The sequence below is a fragment of the Gekko japonicus genome, unplaced genomic scaffold, assembly GCF_001447785.1.
Source record: "Gekko japonicus isolate JY-2015 unplaced genomic scaffold, Gekko_japonicus_V1.1 scaffold14, whole genome shotgun sequence".
NCBI classification, from domain to species: domain Eukaryota; kingdom Metazoa; phylum Chordata; class Lepidosauria; order Squamata; family Gekkonidae; genus Gekko; species Gekko japonicus.
The window spans coordinates 2681925-2702607 of record NW_015176452.1 but is presented as its reverse complement, the minus strand read 5'-3'; the positions used below and the strand labels follow the sequence as shown (position 1 = coordinate 2702607).

Genomic DNA, 20683 nt, shown 5'->3' with positions numbered 1-20683 from the left:
ATCCTCCTTGAATTTGTCCCTCCCCTTTTAAAGCCTTTCAAGTTGGCAGCTATCATCATATCCTGCAGGAACAAGTTCCACAATTTAACTATGTGCAGTGTGAAGAGGTACTTCCTTTTTTTCTGTCCTAAATCTCCCACGCTTCAGCTTCAGTGGGTCACGTATTATGAGAGAGAGAGAAAAGCTTCTCCCTGATCACTCTCTCCACACAGTGCATCATTATATAGACCTCTGTCATGTCTCCCTTTACTCACCTTTTTTTCTAAGCTAAAGAGCTCTAAACATTTTAACCAGTCTTCATAGGGCAGCTCCTCTAGCCCCCTGATCATTGTGATTGCTCTTTTCTGCACCTTTTCAAGCTATACTTTTTCAGGTGCAGTAACCAGAACTGTATACAATATTGCAAATGTGGTCTCACCATAGATTTTGTAAGGGCTCAATTCCCATCAGTGCATATGTGAAATTGGAACTGGGAAGTGCTGTCAAGTCACAGCTGACTTATGGTGATCCCGTGGGGGTTTTCAAGGCAAGAGATGTTCAGAGGTGGTTTGACATTGCCTGCCTCCACATCACAACCCTGTTATTCCTTTGGGGTCTTCCATCCAAATACTAGCTAGAGCTTCCGAGATCTGAAGAGATTGTGCTAGCCTGGGCTATCCAGGTCAGGTATATGTGAAGCTAACTTGGGATTGCCTCAGTACACATCACTTTACACTTGCTTACACTGAATTCCATTTGCTATTTTATAGACAAGATAAACCATAATTTATTGTCATGTCCAAACTGCGTTGTTTGACAAATTGCAGTTCATTCTAAACCAGAACATCTTCCATCTGAGGAGAAAGGGAGCAAACATGTGAACTCAAGAACTTCCTAGTTTGTTTTCATTACCAGTGAACTATGGCTGGTCATGATATCTGAATGCAACAACTGTCTTCCTCCTCCATGAGTCAAAAATACTGACAGTGCCTTTGTTCAGCTTTTTCTCTAAGCTAGAAAATAGTCTATCATTGCAGGATGATTCCTCAATTGGTTTTCCTGTAATAATGACAACAGATGATTAATTTAAAAACATTTTAACTGATTGAAAGCCCTGGTATACACTATTTTTAAAGTATAATTTTTTATTTGAGCCGTGGCCTTCTAAGCATGGAAGTTCTGTATAACCCATATTTGTACCTTTTTTCTTTGGTGCAGTTTCAGGAGAGGCACAACCTCAAGACATGAGGGCCGTGGACCCAGGGGGAGGGACAGTTTTCCTGGGCCTGATGACTTTGTGCCAGAAGATAAATTTGACTCATCAGAGGAGAATACAAGAGGACGAGACCATGGTGTCCGAGCACGAGGTCGGGGTACTCCAAGAGGTAAAGCAGCATTGTTTCTTGCTAGAGATGTAAAATTTCATGTCCAGTTGAGGTGGATACTGCAACTGGAATTTTTATTGCTGTACCTGAGTTGCTCAAGCACCTTCACATTCTATATCTGTTGTTATTTAGGGGCTCGAAAAGGTCTGCTTCCCACTCCAGATGAGTTTCCACACTTTGAAGGAAGTCGAATGGATGGAAATCGAGACCCAGGTGAAAAATGGTTAATTTATGCAAGAATGGCCATTCTCAAATGTCATTCTCTCCCACTTGCATCTTAGCAGCTGCTTTCACTTTTCACTTTGCCTGTCTGAATACGCTAGATCCCTTGGTGGCCATGACTGGGCAGAAAGGCAAGATATAAAAGTTATAAATAAATAACTCTAAAAACTTCACTAGATTTTAATCTTAGCATTTTTCTGAATACTAGATTATTATTTTTTAAAGTAGCAGTATAAACTATTGTGGCCTCTGCCTCCCCTCTTTTGTCCTGTTTTTGTTACTATCGTATATATGAAACTATAGATCTGAAACCTGGCTTATTTTTTCTGTCTTAGTCCAGCAGTACACACTATCTGTGTTAGATCCCTCCAAGAAGCTTCTCCAACATCCCTTCCAAGACTCTTTTAGCCCTCGTTACTGCATCCACTTCCCTGCACCATGAGTCTGCCAGCTATTTCATCCCAAATTTGTGAGAAATTGTGAGCCCTCTGCAATATGCAATAAGTTTTACTAACCAGCATCCTATCCTTGCCCAAATATTGGTAGTTTGGATTCCCTCTGCATGGTGTTTTAATTCCCTTCCTCTAGAAGAACATGCTCACATTCTTAATCTCCTTCCAAGATCTAGAACTTAGTGATCTTACGGCAAAGGCTGCTGTTCTTTTTCCTGTCCCTTAAGAGATATGCCCACAGTCTGTGTGCCTTTCATCTCTGATGCTTTCTGATGAAGGCAGAGAAGGCAGCCTCACTTGAACAGGAGGTGGGGACTATTTGGAACAGCGTACACTGTGAAATGTTATTCCCTCTCAAAGGATTCTGCTTGTCTGATGATGTATTTTAATGGTAAATCTTTATGTGTGTTGCAACACTGTCAGGTTCACGCCAGGATCACCCTCCTCATGATGGTCACTCTCCTGCAAGTCGAGAACGTTCTTCCTCAATCCAGGGGATGGACATGGCCTCATTGCCACCTCGCAAGCGTCCTTGGCATGATGGACCAGGAACCTCTGACCATCGAGATATGGACCATATCCAAGGAGGGCCTCCAGAGGAGAGAGGAAAGGGTAAGAATCATTCCTTGAAAACTAAGACAATTTCCTCTAGAAAAATAGCCTTTGAATCATAAGGGGAAAGGTCAGTTCAAATAATATTAATATTTATTATCTGTATAAAACACCTACACTAGGCATTGTACAGTGCAATGTAGTGGTCAGAGTGTCAGACTAAGACCTGGGTTCAAATCCCGTCTCAGACATGGAGCTCACTGTGGGTGACCTTGAGTCAGTCAGTCACTCTCTCTCTTTCAGAATTACCTGCCTTGCTATAAATCTAAAGAAATTAAAAAAAATAGAATAAAATGGAGGAGAGGAGCATGATGTACACCCCCCTGAGTTCTTTGGAGAAAATGTGGGATAAAAATATATGAAATAATTATATTGGAAAGACTTGTTCTGAATGCAGGCTTAGTTTTTATCACATGTACATGAAGCATAATTGAGTGTGGTTACTAATTAACCCTGCTCATTTGTATTTGCATTTTGCATCAAAAAACCTGCAAGTACGGTATCAGCAAACACTTCCTTGTTTATTGAAATGCTGATGACGTGACCTCTAATCAGGCAGCAGACCTGGTGTCCTCCATGGCGGCACTGGGACTCTCCCAATATGTAACGACCCCCACTCACCAGGCTGGCTCAATTTGATCTTTGCGGCGGGGTAACAGTGGACCGAGTTACTGCTTCGGCAGTCCCATGGTCGGACCACCATGCCCTAGGGGCCTGCTTGAATGCCCCACCCTAACCCTGTTTAAGCGGCGAGCGTATTTTGGCTCGCCCGCAGAGACAGATGGACCCTGTGCAGTTCCAGATGGCTCTGCAGGATCCGATGCCCCCTGGCCGCTCATTAGATGACCTTGTGGAGGACTGGCATAGCCGGCTCTCCGCAGCCATCGATGAGATTGCTCCACGGTGCCCTCTACGCCCCCGCACTAGGCTGGCTCCCTGGTATACCCAGGAGCTGCGGCTTATGAAGCAGGAGCTCAGACGGCTAGAGAGACAGTGGCGCCGAGCTCGAGACGAAGCAACAAGAGCATCTTATAGGACATTTATGAAAGCCTATGAGATGGCAGTCAAAGCTGCAAAGAAGGATTTCTATGCGGCGGCGATTGCATCCACTAGCTCTCATCCAGTCCAATTATTTAGGATGATTCAGTCGATAACAGTTCTGCCACAGGGCAGACCAAATGCTAGGGAATTGGACATTGGCTGTGAGGCATTTGCGAGCTATTTTGCGGATAAAGTCTTGGCGCTCTGCCGCGACCTCCCCGCCACATTTTAAACAGTGAGCAAGCTTGAGGCTCATTGCACGTCTTCAGATTCGATCTTGGATCGCTTCAGCCCTCTCAGTCTGGAGGAAGCCAACAGACTGCTCGCAACTGTGCGCCCAACCACTTGCAGCCTTGATCCGTGCCCTTCATGGCTTATTAAATCTGGCCATGAGGGGTTTTGAGGTGCCCTAAGGGAAATTATTAACAAGTCCCTTTTATAAGGGCAGTTCCCTGGGGCACTCAAGGAAGCAATGGTCCGCCCTCTCCTGAAAAAACCTTCTTTAGATCCAGCTGAATTGGCCAACTATCAGCCGGTCTCTAATTTGCCCTATCTGGGCAAATTAATTGAGAGGGTTGTGGCAATACAGCTGCAGGGCTTTCTGGATGACGCTTCTGTGCTAGACCCCTTCCAGTCCGGCTTCCGTCCAGGACACGGGACGGAGACGGCACTGGTCGCTCTGACTGACGACCTCTGGAGACACCTGGATTGGGGCGGGGCGGCGGTTCTGTTGCTGTTAGATCTGTTGGCCGTGTTTGACGCGGTTGACCACCAGTTACTAGTCCACCGCCTTGCCAACGTGGGGATTCAGGGGCTTGCCTTGCAATGGCTTGCTTCTTTTCTCCAAGGTTGGGGACAAAGGGTGGCGCTACGGGAACAGCAGTCCAGGAGACACCCGTTTGAGTGCAGGGTACCTCCAGGGGCTGTGCTGTCCCCAGTGTTATTTAACATCTATATGCACCCCCTTGCCCAGATTGCCCAGAGGTATGGGCTGGGATGTCACCAGTATGCTGATGACACCCCGCTCTATCTGATGTTGGGTGGGCAGTCGGATTCCGGACCGGAAGACCTGGACCGGGCTCTGCACGCCATGGCTGGTTGGCTTAGACTGAGTCGGCTGAAGCTGAATCCAGCGAAGACAGAGGTCCTGTGCCTGAGTCGGGGTGGTTCAGGGTTGGGGATCCCACTCCCGACCTTCACAGGGGCTCCACTGGTGCCAGCGCTGGAGGTTTGGAGTTTGGGAGTGCTCCTGGATTCCTCCCTTACTATGGAGGCCCAGGTAGCGGCCACTGCTAAGTCGGCCTTCTACCATCTTAGGCTGTTTAGGCAGTTGGTCCCCTTCCTTGACCACGCTGACCTGGCTACAGTGATCCATGCGATGGTTACCTCGAGACTAGACTACTGTAACGCTCTCTACATGGGGCTGCCCTTGTCACGGATTCGGAAGCTGCAGCTAGTGCAGAATGCCATGGGCCTCCCTAGATGGGAGCACATCCAACCTGTGCTGAGGACACTGCACTGGCTGCCAATAGCGTACCGAATCCACTTCAAGGTGCTGGTTCTTACCTTTAAAGCCCTATATGGCCGGGGTCCGACATACCTCCGGGACAGCCTTTCTCTGTATATACCCCAGAGAGCACTACGGTCTGAGTCTCAAAATCAGTTGAACCTCCCTGGCCTGAGGGAGGCCAGGATAGCTACTACCAGGGCTGGGGCCTTTTCAGTGGCAGCCCCTACCTGGTGGAACAAGCTCCCGGAGGAGATCAGGGCCCTGCGGGACCTTTCACAATTCCGCATGGCCTACAAGACGGAGCTCTTCCACCAGGCATTTAATTAGGGGCCGCCACTACTGCAGAGCCCTGGTCTGTGGGTCTAGCTGATTACGAGCAGAAACATCAGAAAACATCTGGGCAGTGGAAATTCTGATAATGTATCATCTAAGCTAATTTTAATTGCCGCCAGCACTTTGTGTTTATATTGGTTTTATTCGTGATTTTATATAATTATATGATTTTAAGCGGTATTTATGCCTTTATGGAAGCCGCCCTGAGCCTGCTTTGTGGGGAGAGCGGGATATAAATTTGACAATAAATAAAGGCAGTCCATTCTTATTCCCAAATTGTGGCTGTCCTTGGTAGCTAGCTGCTATTTGTGGGCAACCAGTAACCCTGCCTCTCTCACAAATCCTCTGGCATCTACACACAAGAAGGATGAATTGTTCCCCAGCTTTGCAGTCAGCTTGTGAACATGGTCTTCTAGGAGAGGGAAACCAAAACACCCTGCAATGGGAGTGCAAGCTACTAATACTCGGGGAGGGGGGGGGAAGATGAAGGTGAGTAAAACATACTGTAGAGGTCTTACAAGAAGATAAAAAGTTGAGAGAGATGTTAGGTCACGTCTGTAAACAGAAGCCATCTAACCATTTCTGCTTACCCAATCTGCTATCAAAAAACTTTTAGTAAGAACATAAGAACTGCCATTGCTGTTATTCACAGCAAATTAGTTGATGAAGAGGTCCACTAAAAAGTGCAATTAATTTTCAATAAGGCCTTATTTTAAAGGTGGGGGAGTTAAGGCTGCAGTCCTAATTACACTACCTAAAAGGTATGTACATATGAAGATGCCTAATACTTGAGAGAGTATACCATTGGTCTGCCTATCTCATTATTGTCTACCCTGACTGGCAGTAGCTCTGTAGTGTCTCAGGCAAAGAATGGTCTTTCCCAGCATCTGCTGCCTCTGATCTTTTCACTAGAGATGTCTGGGACTGAACCTGGGAGCTTTGGAATGCAAAAAGTTTTTATTTGCCAATTTGGGGACACTTCATCAAAGCTATACTTTGTACGTGTCACTTTTTAAAAAAATTCTGCTTATTAGAAGAATGTATAATGCCATCTGTTCTTGTTCTAGGGCGTGGGAAATCAGGACCCTCACAGAGAATGTCAAAATCTGGGAGATCCAGTTCTTTAGATGGAGAGCACCATGATGGATATCATAGAGAAGAATCTTTTGGCGGACCTCCAGGAGGCAGTAATCCTTCCAGAGGAGGGAGGAGTGGAAGTAACTGGGGAAGAGGAAGTAACATGAACTCAAGCCAATCAAGGCGAGGAGCTTCTAGAGGTGGCGGAAGGGGTCGATAGAAGAGGTTATGACTGGGCAAGACCCAGTCTTTCTAGGACAGTATTTAAATACAGCTGTTGCAGAATCATTGAGAAAGTAATTCTGCAATCCCACATACCTGGACTCTAAATGGAGATAAATGAATGTGCATTAGTTCCTAAAAAGGTCTTTTCAAAGATTAAACGCCACCTAGTAATGCTATCACAACTGGCTTTGTTTCATTCTCCTCTCCATCCTAACCCAACTCTTCCATATTTCCTGCATTGATTTTTGAAGATAAAAGCTGGAATTTTTTTAGTGTTGTGAGACATGGAGCACCTCCGCAGATTTCAGTTCATGTCCAGAAGAACTTGTTTCTATATGTACAGTTGTCAGGAAAAAGTTAAGTTGTTTTTGTATGAATACAGAATGCAATTTGTCCAAAATTAACAAATGAATTGAGTGTGTGGTTTTTGTTTGTACTTGTTTTCATATCTCACTAGAGAAAGCATTTTTTCTCCTAGAATTTCCATATGGAAATGTAGTATATATCAAGCCCCAGAACTAACAGCCAGAGTTTAAATGCCCAGATTCCCTCGGCATGTAAACTCATCGTCTGAGTTTACATAAAGTAATGAAAATATCCACTTGTACCCATCAGCTCCACATAGTAGTTATCTAATGTTTGATAAGGAGACTGTGATCACTTACAGTTCATCAGTATGCTGCCTCCCCTCTACCAAGGATGGTGTAAGCACCAGAAAAGCAATGAAAGACATACATTAAACCATTAAAATATGACTAAGCCTGAAGAGCCAGCTTTTATTTTAGAGATATAACCTGTAGTCTGAATGGCTGCAAAAAGGTTCTAATACTTTGGTTTCTGAAAAGTAATAATTTAACCAGCCATTCCACAAGGATATTTTATTGTTTGTTGTTCCCTCAGTTAAAACTTCAGCACCCACTGTCAAGAAAGTAGTGGGTAGCTACAATCTGGTACATTCATAATATTTAGCCAGCAGAAGAGAACTTAAGACTTTTTCCATAAGTTCAGTAGTTTCATTCCCTTGCAGTGTTTTATCTGTTTATTACCTTTTAGTTTGCAATAAAATGTTCTCAGATGAGGTCTTTGTCATCCACCATTCTACCCCTTGAGACAGTGTGACTTTTCCCATCAATCTGTTGTGCAACTCAGTCCTTTGCATGGTTATTTGGCACTAATTCCCAAGTAAGTATGCATAGAATTATGGCCTATGTACTTCTAGATTGTCTCTCTAGCTACCAAATCTTGTGAGTTTATTGTAGGACTATCAAGTAGAATCACTGGTTTTCAGGAAATAATGGTTTGGAACCTAAGGATCTAGCATGAACAGAAAAGTACTTTAGGGATTGCATCTTTGAATAAAGAGTAATAAATATTTATAAAATCATTAGTACTCCAGGAGAACATTTAAAAACTGGCTATCCTTTTGTTTTAATTCAGTGTGTTAACATATATAATAACCATCCTCATTCAGTCTAAAGGAAAATGTGGTGTTCCTTGTGCCACATTTATTTTTAATAACATTGTAAAGTCTTTTATCAGCTTCTAACCCAAAAATAGCAATGAAGGAGGGGAGATTTGACAGCCGCAGGCTCCAAGTCTTTAGGAAAAAATATAAGTTCTCTGAAACAACAGTAGCTGGAATTTTCAGAATTAACAAGAATTTTAACAAAATGTATTTCACGGGGACCTTTTGATTTAAGTTGTCTGATATACAGATAAAGAACACTGCCAAGCATTACAGTCGTACAGACTGCCACAACCCCTTGGCTCTATGCTCCCAGTTAATGTATCGGATTCAGAAAGTTAATATGGAGACATCACTATAAACCAAGACAGTCTAGAGGAAACAGCCAATGCTTCCATTTTGCATTTCTCCATTCCTCATTAGAGGACATTTTATCCCAATAATGAAGACTGAAGACACTTGAAGTGGGTTAACATCCAACGAAGATTATGTTGGAAAGGTTTATATGTTCTGCCTGAAATCTTAAATCTTTGTAGGCTAATTCCTCAGTTGGAGGAGTGGTAGAGCTTCTTCCATTTATATAGATAGTTTTCACAAGGGAAGACCTGATAGCATTTAAAACCCTGAAAATGTTTAAAAGCAGTGCATACATAAAATTAGAGCTAATCCTAGCATGATATTGTTATTTTGTCAATTACATCCATTTAACCAGGATCTGAAACCACAGTGTAATGCTGGTTTCAGATCCTAGTTAAATGGATCCCTGGCTGGTGGTAACCATGGTTCTCTTTTGTACGAATATATCTCTTAACAGCAGTTAAAGGGGGGGGAATTCACTGTTGGCAGGAGAGGAAGTTTATGTATCCACAACTGGCACCAGGTGGCAGTGATTAAAAAGAAGATAGTGTCATGTTTGTACAGGCTCTTAGGATAATCCTATAGATAAAAGGGAGGCTGCTGTATTTTCTCCTCCTTGGAATTTGCTTAATTATTATCATACTTATTGCCCTCCTATAATGTGTACTGATTCATGTGATGCAATTCTTGAGGGTGGAAAAGAAAGATTGTCTGAAACTAACACACAAGGAGAGTTGCCAGATTTCAACCAGCAATATATATGTAAAAATAATGGGTTATAAAGAAGTTGTTAAAATCACTTTCAGAATATATCCTGTAGGGATAACCAAGGTCCCAACAGATATGAAAGTAGATTTATTTATTGATTTTATAGCCAGCCTATCTTGCTGAGACTCGAGGTGGATTATACATGATAAAACAATGCAATCAAATAGCATGAGATATCCAATAATGCAATGGGAGTAGGATTACAAACATTAAAAACTGCATGTAGAAAATGGAATTACAAAAGTAGGAGACAATGAAGTAAAACCAAAATAATACGTATAATAATGTATTGCAAAAATTGAATTTAGCACATGCCAGATTGCATGTTTAGAGACAGACTAAGAACACTTCTGAAGAGTGTAGATTAGTTTCTTTACTACAAAATATTTTGTACATTTACGTAGATTGTATTCTACAAATGACAAGTAAATTAACTGTTTAAAATAATCCAATTAAAAGAGTGGAGGACAGTTTTTGCTGTGCAGTAATACTAAGCACCCATTTTTGATTTGATTTACCATTTTAAGGCCCCGGTCACACGGAGCATTAGCCATGCTACAGAGACGGAAGAGGCGGATTTTCCGGGTGCGATCACACCGCCACACCTGGGAAGCGTAGAGCTCCCGTGGCTCACCCAAGGCTTCCCACCGAAGATGCGGGGTAAAAAACTAGTACCTCGGAGGTACTAGTTTCCGGAAACCGCGGGGCAAGGGCGGGCGCCTGATCGCGTTTCCGGTGGAATCCCATGGCATCCGGCGCCCGCCCATGTCCTGTCGCAAAGAAGGTTTTTTTAAAAAAAGTCTCTACAAGATGCGCACAAGCACCCAACGGCACAAGCGCATACTTGGGCTTAAAAAAAAACCCAACCCCATTTGCCACAGCAGCGCTGCTTCTTTACCGCACCGTCTGATCAGCACCTCCCCGGGCTCCCCCCCCCCCCGGATGTCGGTGGGACGTGTGATCCCACGGCTGCGCGGTAGTTCGCTCCGGGGCAAACAGCCATGCCTCCCTCCGCGATATCCGGCCCGTGTGACCGGGGCCTATATAATGAATATTAAGAGTAAATATTAAGAAACCTACACATTTCAACCAATAGCAACAAAAAGTGGCATTATCTAGCCATGAATGCATGGATACTGATTTTCCCATATTTCTCTCAATCCCTGCAGCCACTTTTGATCCCTGCCACCAGAAAGATCATTTCTGGGGTTGCAGCACTCAAGGGAAGGGATAACTGTGTAGTTCAGGACAGTGCAAGGAAGAGAGGGAACCGTCACATTGCTCCATCTACATCTTCCACAAGCACAGCTCCTCTGATGGGAGATGAAGGGAATTTCACCCCTTTTCTTGCAGTGCCACAACCCACACAGCTATGGCTCACACAGATCCTGTTGCCCCAGAAATGGTCTTTTTTCAGGTTGCCTGGAAGCGCGAAAAGGCCACCTCTTCCATGCATGCGTTTGCCCCCACAGTCGCAATAACGAGATGGACAACAGTTTGGATCAAACAAGGGCCACTTTATTAACTATATAATAGTTTATTAACCAAACAACGGCAATGGAGCATTATCTAAGTAGCGGAACAGACAAGGCAGGCGTCAGGATGACCAGCCTCCTTGTCTAATATGTGGGCGAGCTACCAACCCCGATCTTGAGCCATTAATCTGGCTTGCGACCAGCAGCCTAGCCACTGGTAGCCTCCCAGGAGTGCCTACCCCTGAAACCATAGAGATTGCGGAGAGGAGCTTACCCAAGAGGTTCCCAGAGGGAATCATCATTCACCGCCCTGGGCCTTAATAACCCGCAGGCCATTCCTGAAGACCCCCCCAGTTCCCAAAACAAGGAACGGCTTAAGGTGCTCACCATTTTCCGCTTCCTTATCCCTGCACTATTCTGCCAAAGTGACCAACCTATTTAACAGCCACGCCCCAACCGTCATTCCACTGCACCAGTGTAAGGTAGGCAAAAACACCACCACCTCATTGCCAATCTTGGGTGATGGTGAAAAATTCCTACCTGGCCCCGCTTGGGCGACCAGCCTCTGCCTACACTAGAAACAGGGCGGGCGGGCGAGCACGAGGCAGCAACTGCCCTGGGCGGGAGCGGAGCCGAGCCTAACTAGGCTGGCTCCTCCCCGCCCACGTCTCAGTGCTGCGCTGAGACGTCATTGCCGCCCCGCCTTCCTCCGCGGCGGCAAACCAGCCCCCGATCGCCATTGCCTTCGGCGGGCAATCAAGAGCTCCCGTTTGGATTGAAGCCAGCATTTAAACAATCTCTGGATCAAAGCCTAGAGCCACAATCCTGTGCACACTTAGAAGAAGTACACATCCTGCACTAGTCTCCTTCAAAGTTACCTGTACAACTGGTCAACATGTCTTAACAGGAGACTTAAAAAAAGGGCACCAGCAACTGAGTTTCTGCTTCCAAGTACTTCCTTTCATATACCGCAGTGACGTTGTACTTGCATCTTATTGCAGTCAAAAGAGGCTGCATGTTTTTGAATTTGCATATAATTTTTTATTTTACTGTTGTCAAATGGTATTTTCATATTCTGCTGTAATTCCATGCCCATTTTCCAAGGCATTGCTCAGTGACTTGAAATCCATTGAGAAAAAATTAATGAGAGACTACTTTGGAGGCTGCAGTACACGCTGCAGATACACAACAGGTACACAATGAAGTGTAATGTTTACAGTGGCCCCAAATAAGCTTGTTTATGAATTGCTGTTGTAAAATGAATGTATCTAATTCTCAGCATGGATAAATCTGTGTCTACTCAAATCCAGAGAGTGAAGCTGTGAACAGACAAGTCAGTACTTTCTACAAACCTGAAAAACACCCCAGGTTTGCAGACAAATCTGAAATTAAAAAAAACCCAAAAAACCCCCCACACAACCCAAATACTAGAAGCAGCATCTGTAACTTTAGGAAACAAATGCCCTATGTGACCATTGCTAGGCAACCACAATGGTATTGCTAGCTGTCAGTCCTTGGTTTCTGTCAGTAAAGGCCAGGAGTGGAGAGGGAGTAGGTCCCTTTCCAGGGCTGTTCTGGCCTTTGAGGGAGGACTCATCAGGGCCAGGCCCACCAGCAACCGACGGGCAACTTGCTACCACACAAGTTGCTTGACTCACCCAAGATTTACTGTGTGTTACTGTTCAACAGCAGCTCCCTCTCCCCGAAAAGCCAGCATGCACAGTGATTGGGGTGCGAGACTAGGTTCTGGGAGATCTAGGTTTAAATCACCAGTCTGCTGTGGAAGCTCACTGGGTGGATCTCACTAGGCAGGGGCGGTCCCACATTTTTCAGCCTATCCTACATCACAGAGTTGTGAGGATAAAATGGAGGCGGGGAGAACGGTGTAAGCTGCTTTGGGCCCACCGTTGCAGAGAAGGATGTGCTATAAATCAAGTAAATATACATCAACATAGCCAATGTTGGCAGGCAGATAAAAAGGTTGATCAGTTGATGAGTAGGAAGGAGAGAAAGAAGCAGGGAGAGGTGACAATATGGGGGTTGGCAGGAGGAAAAAATGAAGCAGTGGGGACGGGGATACAGGAGGAAGTCAAGTGCTTCCAGCAAGTCTTTGCAGGTTCACCACTGTGCAACTGGGCTTGGAGACTGCCACTGTGAACTGGATCATAGCTTTCCCAGGTAGAAGTTGCTGGGGTTACTGAAGATTGGGAGCCAATACAGATAGGTTGGCTGGAGGGTGAGGAGGAGGCAGGAAAAGGGGACAGGTAAGGGGAGCTGCTAGGGAAGAGAAAGAGGAAATAGGGAAAATGAGGTGCCCTCTGCGAGTCCTTGTGGGTCCCCCACTTGTGTTTCACTAAAGTTTAACAAAGAACTGCGACAGGAATAACTTGTGATTAAGCAGTGCAAACCTAAACTCAGTTTATTCCCTTATAAGTCCACTGAAGTCAATGAGCAGGTTGCACTGTTAGCTAGCAGCAGTGTCTTGATGCATTACAATATGTTTTAAGTAATCCTGCTTTCATTACTGATCCCAAAGGAATAGTCATGTTAGTCTGTTACAAAAACAAGGAGGAGTCTGGTGGTACCTCAAACATTAACAAATATTTATTTTCTGTGAACTAGAGCCCACTTCCTCAGCTGGCAGACATACATATCATGGAGAGAGAAAAGTTTTAAACAGGATCAAAGGGCTGTGGAATAAACATGTTGCGTATGTGTCACTGATGTTCTCTAAGTGGTCATCTGTGCATTCACACTGATTGGCTTTATGTTTGCAAAGAGCTTCAATTCAAGGGATGAAAATTTTCTCCCTTGCAGTCTTTTGAGGGGGAGGAGTTGTAGCTTTCCACTCCTTCCAAAAAAAGGAACACAACTTCAAGTTAAAAACATCTGTTGCAGGGAAGAAGAGCAGTTCATATGAATGCATGGATGAGCACTTGCAAGAATATAATTTACATGTAAGCAACCTGCTTGTCTGCATCATGGTGACAAGAGTAGCATGCAGACCTACCTAGAGGTGGGTACAGGTACAGTTAAGAAAGCATTGACCACTCCTCCCAAAGAACGCATTTGTTCTGACTGACATCTATAGTGTATTGCCTTGCAAAGGTGGAAGGCTGGCCCAGGTCACCAATCTGCAGAATTTAGGAAGAGGGATGCCTCTTTAAAGACTGAAGATATGGTGACTGCTCTTGTGGAATGAAGTCTGTCCTGAGAAGTGCCTTATGGGGCAGCTCATAGCAAAACTTCATAGTAACTGTGACCTAGTGACTGACCCAATGAGAAGATACGGTATCCTTTCTTTGGGGCTCAGTAGCGTATGAATAGGCTTAGGTACTTCCTGACAGGAGCAGTCCTGTCCAAATAGAAAGACAATGCCCACTGGATGTCTTAAGCATGCAGGGGTCCTCTCTTTATCAGCTGTTGGAATAGGGGAGTAAGCAGAGAGGTCTAGGTCCTGATTCAGGTGGAACACAGAGACAACTTGGGCAGGAAGAGGATGTCTGGGAGCAAGACTGCTTTATCTCTGTGAAGCTTAAAACTGAGGACAGTCTTCAGTGCAGAGTTCATTGGGCCTTGCTGAATAGATTGCAACCAGGAAGGCAACCTTGAAGGTAGAGAGTCTTAGGTTTCAGGCAGCAAGAAGTCTGAGGAATTTCCCCATTTACTGGATGAGTACCAGCTATGAGTCCCATGATTGCAAGTAGATAAATAGGTACTACTTCGGTGGGAAGGTAACGGCGTTCCATGCGCCTTGGCATCTAGTCATGCCAGCCACGTGACCACGGAAACGTCTTTGGACAGCACTGGCTCTTCAGCTTGGAAACAGAGATGAGCACTGAATCCCTAGAATCATAGAATGCTAGAGTTGGAAGGGATCTTGCAGGTCATCTAGTCCAACTCCCTGCACTCTGCAGCATAGCTGAAAGATGGTCGTCCAGCCTCCACTTGAAAACGTCCAGTGAAGGAGCATCCACCACCTCCCAAGGCAGACTGTTCCACTGCTCAACCACTCTTACAATTAGGAAGTTTCTCCTGATATTTAGCCGGTATCGACTCCCTTGTAATTTCCACCCATTAGATCTAGTCTTGCAATCCAGAGCAAGAGAGAATAGATCTGCTCCATCTTCTACATGACAGCCCTTCAAATACTTGAAGACTGCAATCATGTCCCCTCAAAACCTTCTCTTTCCCAGGCTAGACATACCCAACTCAGCCTTTCCTCATAAGACTTGGATTCCAACCCTCTCACCATCCTGGTTGCCCTCCTCTGGATATGCTTGAGCTTGTCAACATCCTTCCTAAAATGTGGTGCCCAAAACTGGACATAGTACTTCAGGTGAGGCCTGACCACAGCAGAATAGAGTAGAACTACCACCTCCCATGACCTGGATACAGTGCTTCTGTTAATGCATCCTAAGATTGCATTAGCTTTCTTTGTAGTCAAATCGCACTGCAGGCTCATGTTTAGCTTGTGATCAACCAGAACACCTAAATCCCTTTCACATGTGCTGCTGTCAAGCCAAGTCCCTCTCATTCTTTGATGTTTTGTACCTAAGTGTAGGACTTTGCACTTCTCTCTATTGAAATTAATTTTATTTCTTTCAGCCCACTGTTCCAGCCTATCTAGATCATTTTGAATCCTGACTCTGTCTTCTTCAAAATTAGGAATCCCACCCAGCTTTATGTAATCTGCAAATTTGATAAGCATCCCCTCTATGACTTCCTCCAGGTCATTTATAAAAACACTGAACAACACCGGGCCTAGCACCAAGCCCTGCGGCACTCCACTCGAGACTTCCCTCCACGTAGACGCAGAGCCATTTACGAGCACTCGTTGGGTACAATTTTTCAACCAACCATGAATCCATCCAACGGTTCCACCATCCAGCCCACACTTAACCAGCTTATCCTCAAGGATATCATGAGAAACTTTGTCAAATGCTTTACTGAAATCGAGACACACTATATCCACAGCATTGCCAGAGTCAACCATTTTAGTGACTGTCAAAAAAGGAGATAAGGTTGGTCTGGCATGACTTATTCTTGATAAACCCATGCTGGCTACTACCAATTAACTAGAGTCGGATTCGACTGGCTTTCGAGCAAGGGAAACCTTTACCTTAAGGCCCTTCACCAGTAGCTGAATAAACCAGGAACAGCTCTATACTAGCAGATACACAGAAATAGCTACCAAATGGATCTCTCTCATAAGCTGTGAGCTAAGCAAGACGAGTGACAAAGGCAATGTCCCCTTGTTTGCTTATGCAGCATTTTGTGGCCATGGTCTCTCTAGCCACCAGCACTACTTTCCTCTCCAGTGTGAGAAGACATACATGACTTGAAAGTAGCTAGGAGCTCCAAGTAGTTAATAAGGCATTGTCTCTCCTGGATGCCCAAGGCTGAATGTTGGGGGGGGGGGGTTATTGTTGTTGTTGGGGTTTGCATATTTTACTCACTTTGGGCCACCAACTCTGCTGTCTCACTATTCTGACTTCCAATTGCAACTCATTTATAATGGAAGAGTATTTTGATTCTCTGAGAGGGCTTCCTTATTCGCTCTCTGACTCTGAATGTTACAGTCACAAAGAAGTATTGCTATGACACTGTGGGGGGGGGGGGGTCAAAGGGCTCTGGCCTTGGAATTCAGTATAAACTGCCTGGAGCTTCTAGTGGTAGGGAAGGCATCATTCATTCCAGTTTTCTTTGGCAAGGTAATTCAGATGGTGATGGACAATGTTCAGTGGGACACTTTTTCTCATGCCTCCTGCACTTTCCCCCCCATGGTACTCTATTTGGTGCTATGCATCTGGTGTATCAGCTAGATACTTATGCTTACATGGCCTTTGCAATGACTAAACTGATACAAATCACATGGAAGGAATACTGGTCACAGTTGCTCCTCAGTCTTCAATATCTAGACCAGGGGTGTCAAAGATGCGGCCCGGGGGCCAGATAAGGCCCCCAGAGGGCTTCTATCAGGCCCACAGAGGAACTGTCTGTCGTCTGCTTCTTCTTTCAGTTCTGCTGCTGCTGTGTCATCATAGGTTTGCAGCTTACAGATAACACACCTGAACAGTATGCTCAAGATTGCAACAGCACAGACATTTTGATGTAATAATTCAGAGCAAGAGGTGTCAGTTATCAGACACTGTTAAATAAACAAAATATTGCAAGAGTGCTGATGTTTTAAGCATGTTTTTATTTTAAGTAAAAAAAACCTTTGTGTTTGTGTCCTTTATAAAGTTTATATCTCTGCTACCTGGCATTACATTTTATGACACATCAGCCCAAAACGGTCTCATTTATGTCAGATCCAGCCCCCATAACAAATGAGTTTGACACCTCTGATCTAGACAGCCTTTCTGTAGTGCAGTTACCTATATATACATCTAGAGCCTGCTGTAGTTTAGGAAAGCTTATGCCATAACAAATCTGTTAAACAATATTCCTTTTTGTTTTCACTCAGAAGTTCAGCAAGATTTACTCAGTAAGAGAGCATAGAATCATAGACTTAATGGCTTATAACAGGCACTCAGGCTGAAAAATTTGTGAGTTTGGCTGGAAATTTAGGTGCTCTTGTCCTCGATTAGAACTTCTAGCAGAGGAGAAATGCTTTGGAATGTTCTGGAGCAGCCGAGCTAAAAGGGTCAAAGCACAAGATTTTAACCACTCAAGTCCTACTGGGGGATGGGGGTCCCACAGAAGTCTAATGCTACAAATTCTTCCTTGAGCATAATGGGCAGACATTTTAAACAAAAAGGAACCCCTAAAAGGCACCACATATCTTCACAACTTTATTGCTGGTATATATATATTGTAATAATCCAGCTTTTGATCAACACTGAGAAACAAAGTCTAAGGCTATTCAGTTAAAACAACAAAGTCCTTGCATTTTCTTTCCTCCAAATATCACATTAATTTCTCACACAGGTAAAGTGATGCTCAAAATCTTACAGCAAAGACTGTTAACATATATGGAATGAGAAATGACAGATGTTCAAGCTGAATTCAGAAAAGGAAGAGGCACCAGCAATCATATTGTAAATTTACATTGGTTACTGGAGCATATGACAGAATTTCAGAAGAAAATCAGCTTGTGTTTCATAGATTACAGCAAAGCTTTTGACTTTGTGGATCATGATAAACTATGGTTGGTTTTAAAGGAAAGGGGTGTGCCACAGCATCTGATTGTTTTGACATACAACCTGCATCCCAGACAAGAGGCTACTGTTGGGATAACACACACAAACACCTACAATGGAAATGGACAACTTATATCTCATCTCCCACACCAAAGCAAATTACTTTATGGGGAGGGGATAACAGAGTAGGGTTAAACCTTTCTTGATTAATCTGTCAAGATATGAAAGGTATCATTATAACATGCAATACACGGTGGAGCAATCTCCCTTATAAATAAAAGCCGAATGGTGGTGGCACTTCTCTAGAACATTCCACACGCTCCAAAATCAGTTCGCTCTCTGATCTGTCATTCAGAGGGTCTCCCTATCCACTGGCTGCTTTGCCTGAGTCCTGCCTCCAACATTCTAAACATTTTGCTGTTCCCCCCCCCCCCATAGCCAGTCAGAACACAGAGGTCATTTGCATATGCAGCCTCATTGGCCTTTGCCTTGGAACACAGAGGTTATTTGCATATGCGACTTGATTGGCTTTTGCCTCTAACATTCTAAACAGCTTGCTGTTCTGAGGTAAAATGTGTCCAATCTCCAGGTGAGGGCTGGAGATCACTCAGAATTACAACTACTTTCCAGATGGCAGAGATCAGTTCCCCTGGAGAAAATGGTGGGCTCTGTATCCTTATATGCTGCTGAGTTGACCCCCGTATGACAGCCAATGTGACGTAGCAGTCAGGGCTTCAGAGCACGGGAGAGGCTGCAGGTGTGTGGGGGGTGGAAAGCTGAAGAGTGAAGGGGACATAAAGGTAGGCTGATGATTGGCTGGGCAGGAGATAGGGTTGCCAACTCCAGGTGGGAAATTCCTGGAGATGTGAGGGATGGAGCCTGGAAAGGGTGAGGTTTCGGAGGCATGGGACCTCAGACAGGTAAAGCCATAGACTCCACCCTCCAAACCAACCATTCCCTTCTGGGGAACCATCATTGCCAATCTCCAGGGGAGGGCTGGAGATCACTCAAAATTACAACTGTTCTTTAGGTAGCAGAGATCAGTTCCTCTGGAGAAAATGGTGGACTCAGTGTCATTATACCCTGCTGAGGTCACCACAGCAAATTGACATTGAGTGTCCAAGGCTGGGGCACCCGCCCAGAGCCTCTTTCTAGAGACCATTGTATTTATTTCCACAATGTGCCTTTTTCCTAGTTAAGTTATAATTACCACATATAAAAGGTATCATGTTGTTCAGGAATAGTCTTTCAGTATGTCCTCTATCCTTAAATAATGATACATCCAACAGTTGTCATGTCTCTGCCTCTTTGTATTTAAACTAGGAATGCTTATGATGAGCCTTCATTGGTGTGGTGGGTGGCATAAGTTTTCACAAAACACACAATTCAAATATTATAGAGGGATATTCAGGAAGAGTATGAAAGGTCAATCACATGATAGGCCAAACTTGCCCATGTCAAGGGGCCATCAAGATATTTATTTTTAAAGTATGTTGGTAATAAACTCCAGTGGCGAAAGCCTTCCACAACATATGCTGGTAATTGATAAAATTTCCACACACATTAATTTGCACCAATTTTACCTTCCTGATTTGTTTTAAGTTGGTAGGGGCATTGCAATGCTATGCAGTTGTTAATGTGAATGCTCTGAAGTAGATAGGCGTGTCTTTTAACAAATCTGACATTCTCTTTCATGGTCGTCGTCCCCCCCCTCCCCACTCCATAGGATCAAACTCGGACACGGACCCCTTTTGTGCCCTAATAACATCACACATCATTTGTGCGGGTAGCTCGCACAGGGTGCTCGTCCATCCAGTATCAGCTCAAAAGCAGCAGACCCTTTATACTTTATAGGCACGCAGAGGAAATGTCGCCGGAGCTTCAAGTTCAGACCGGCGGAACAGTTGACTCCCGCCTGTAATTCCATACAAGTCCGTCGTGCTCTCTCCCCCTGCGGGGTTTGGCTTCTCCCAGCAAGGCCCACCCGCCCTCGCCATTTCATTATTTATTATTTCCTTCCCTTTCTAGGAAAAGTATGCGCTAGGCCGAGGGGCGGGAGGAGGACGAGGCCGCCTGTCTTGAGCCATGGGGGCGGCCCGCGACTGCAGCCAGCACAGGGCGGAGAAGAGAGGACCTGGCTGGCTGGCTGGCTGGCTGGGCGGCCGAGCGCTGCCTGGACCGACCTAGAGCACTGGCGGATCTCCCCCTTCAGCTCTTAAGCTGCTCGAAGGCCGTCGGCGTCGGAGCGCGGACCAAGAGCCATCATGACGGGCAGGTAGGAAACGAAGGCCGCCGGGCCATTGCCTGAGGTTTCGCGTGGCCGCCCACTGGGACTGAGCAGCGGAAACGCTTGCAGTTTTCCGCTCCCGGGACTAGCGAGAAGACTGCCCGGACTGCGGCCTCTACTGGGGAGAGGAGCCCAGCCCGAGCTCGAGCCACTTGGGAGGCGTCCAGGCTTCAGCCCTCTCCTGGCGCGAGGAGGAACGGAATCCTTGGCGCGCCTCTGCGGAATGTGGGACCCGCTCCTGGTGGCGGCAGGCCAGTGAGCTGGCGAATCCTCTCCTGCTGGGGTTGCCCGGTTTGGAGGGGCTCCTTCCCGCCCACCAGCCAGCTGGCACGCGGGGGTGGGGTTCCCCC

General features: G+C 45.2%; 2 protein-coding genes across 2 annotated transcripts in view; both read left to right on the top strand.

Annotated features, from left to right (window-relative positions):
• The window catches only part of WDR33 (WD repeat domain 33), a 90046-nt gene extending 82186 nt beyond the window's left edge, over positions 1-7860 (top strand). The window contains exons 20-23 of the mRNA XM_015426864.1: positions 1198-1364; positions 1497-1577; positions 2462-2650; positions 6602-7860. Coding sequence (XP_015282350.1) covers positions 1198-1364; positions 1497-1577; positions 2462-2650; positions 6602-6831 — 667 coding nt within the window. The 3' untranslated portion in view covers positions 6832-7860. The remainder of the gene's footprint in view (positions 1-1197; positions 1365-1496; positions 1578-2461; positions 2651-6601) is intronic.
• A 12219-nt stretch (positions 7861-20079) lies between these two features.
• The window catches only part of LIMS2 (LIM-type zinc finger domains 2), a 26991-nt gene continuing 26387 nt past the window's right edge, over positions 20080-20683 (top strand). Inside the window, exon 1 of the mRNA XM_015426856.1 lies at positions 20080-20321. Coding sequence (XP_015282342.1) covers positions 20311-20321 — 11 coding nt within the window. The 5' untranslated portion in view covers positions 20080-20310. The remainder of the gene's footprint in view (positions 20322-20683) is intronic.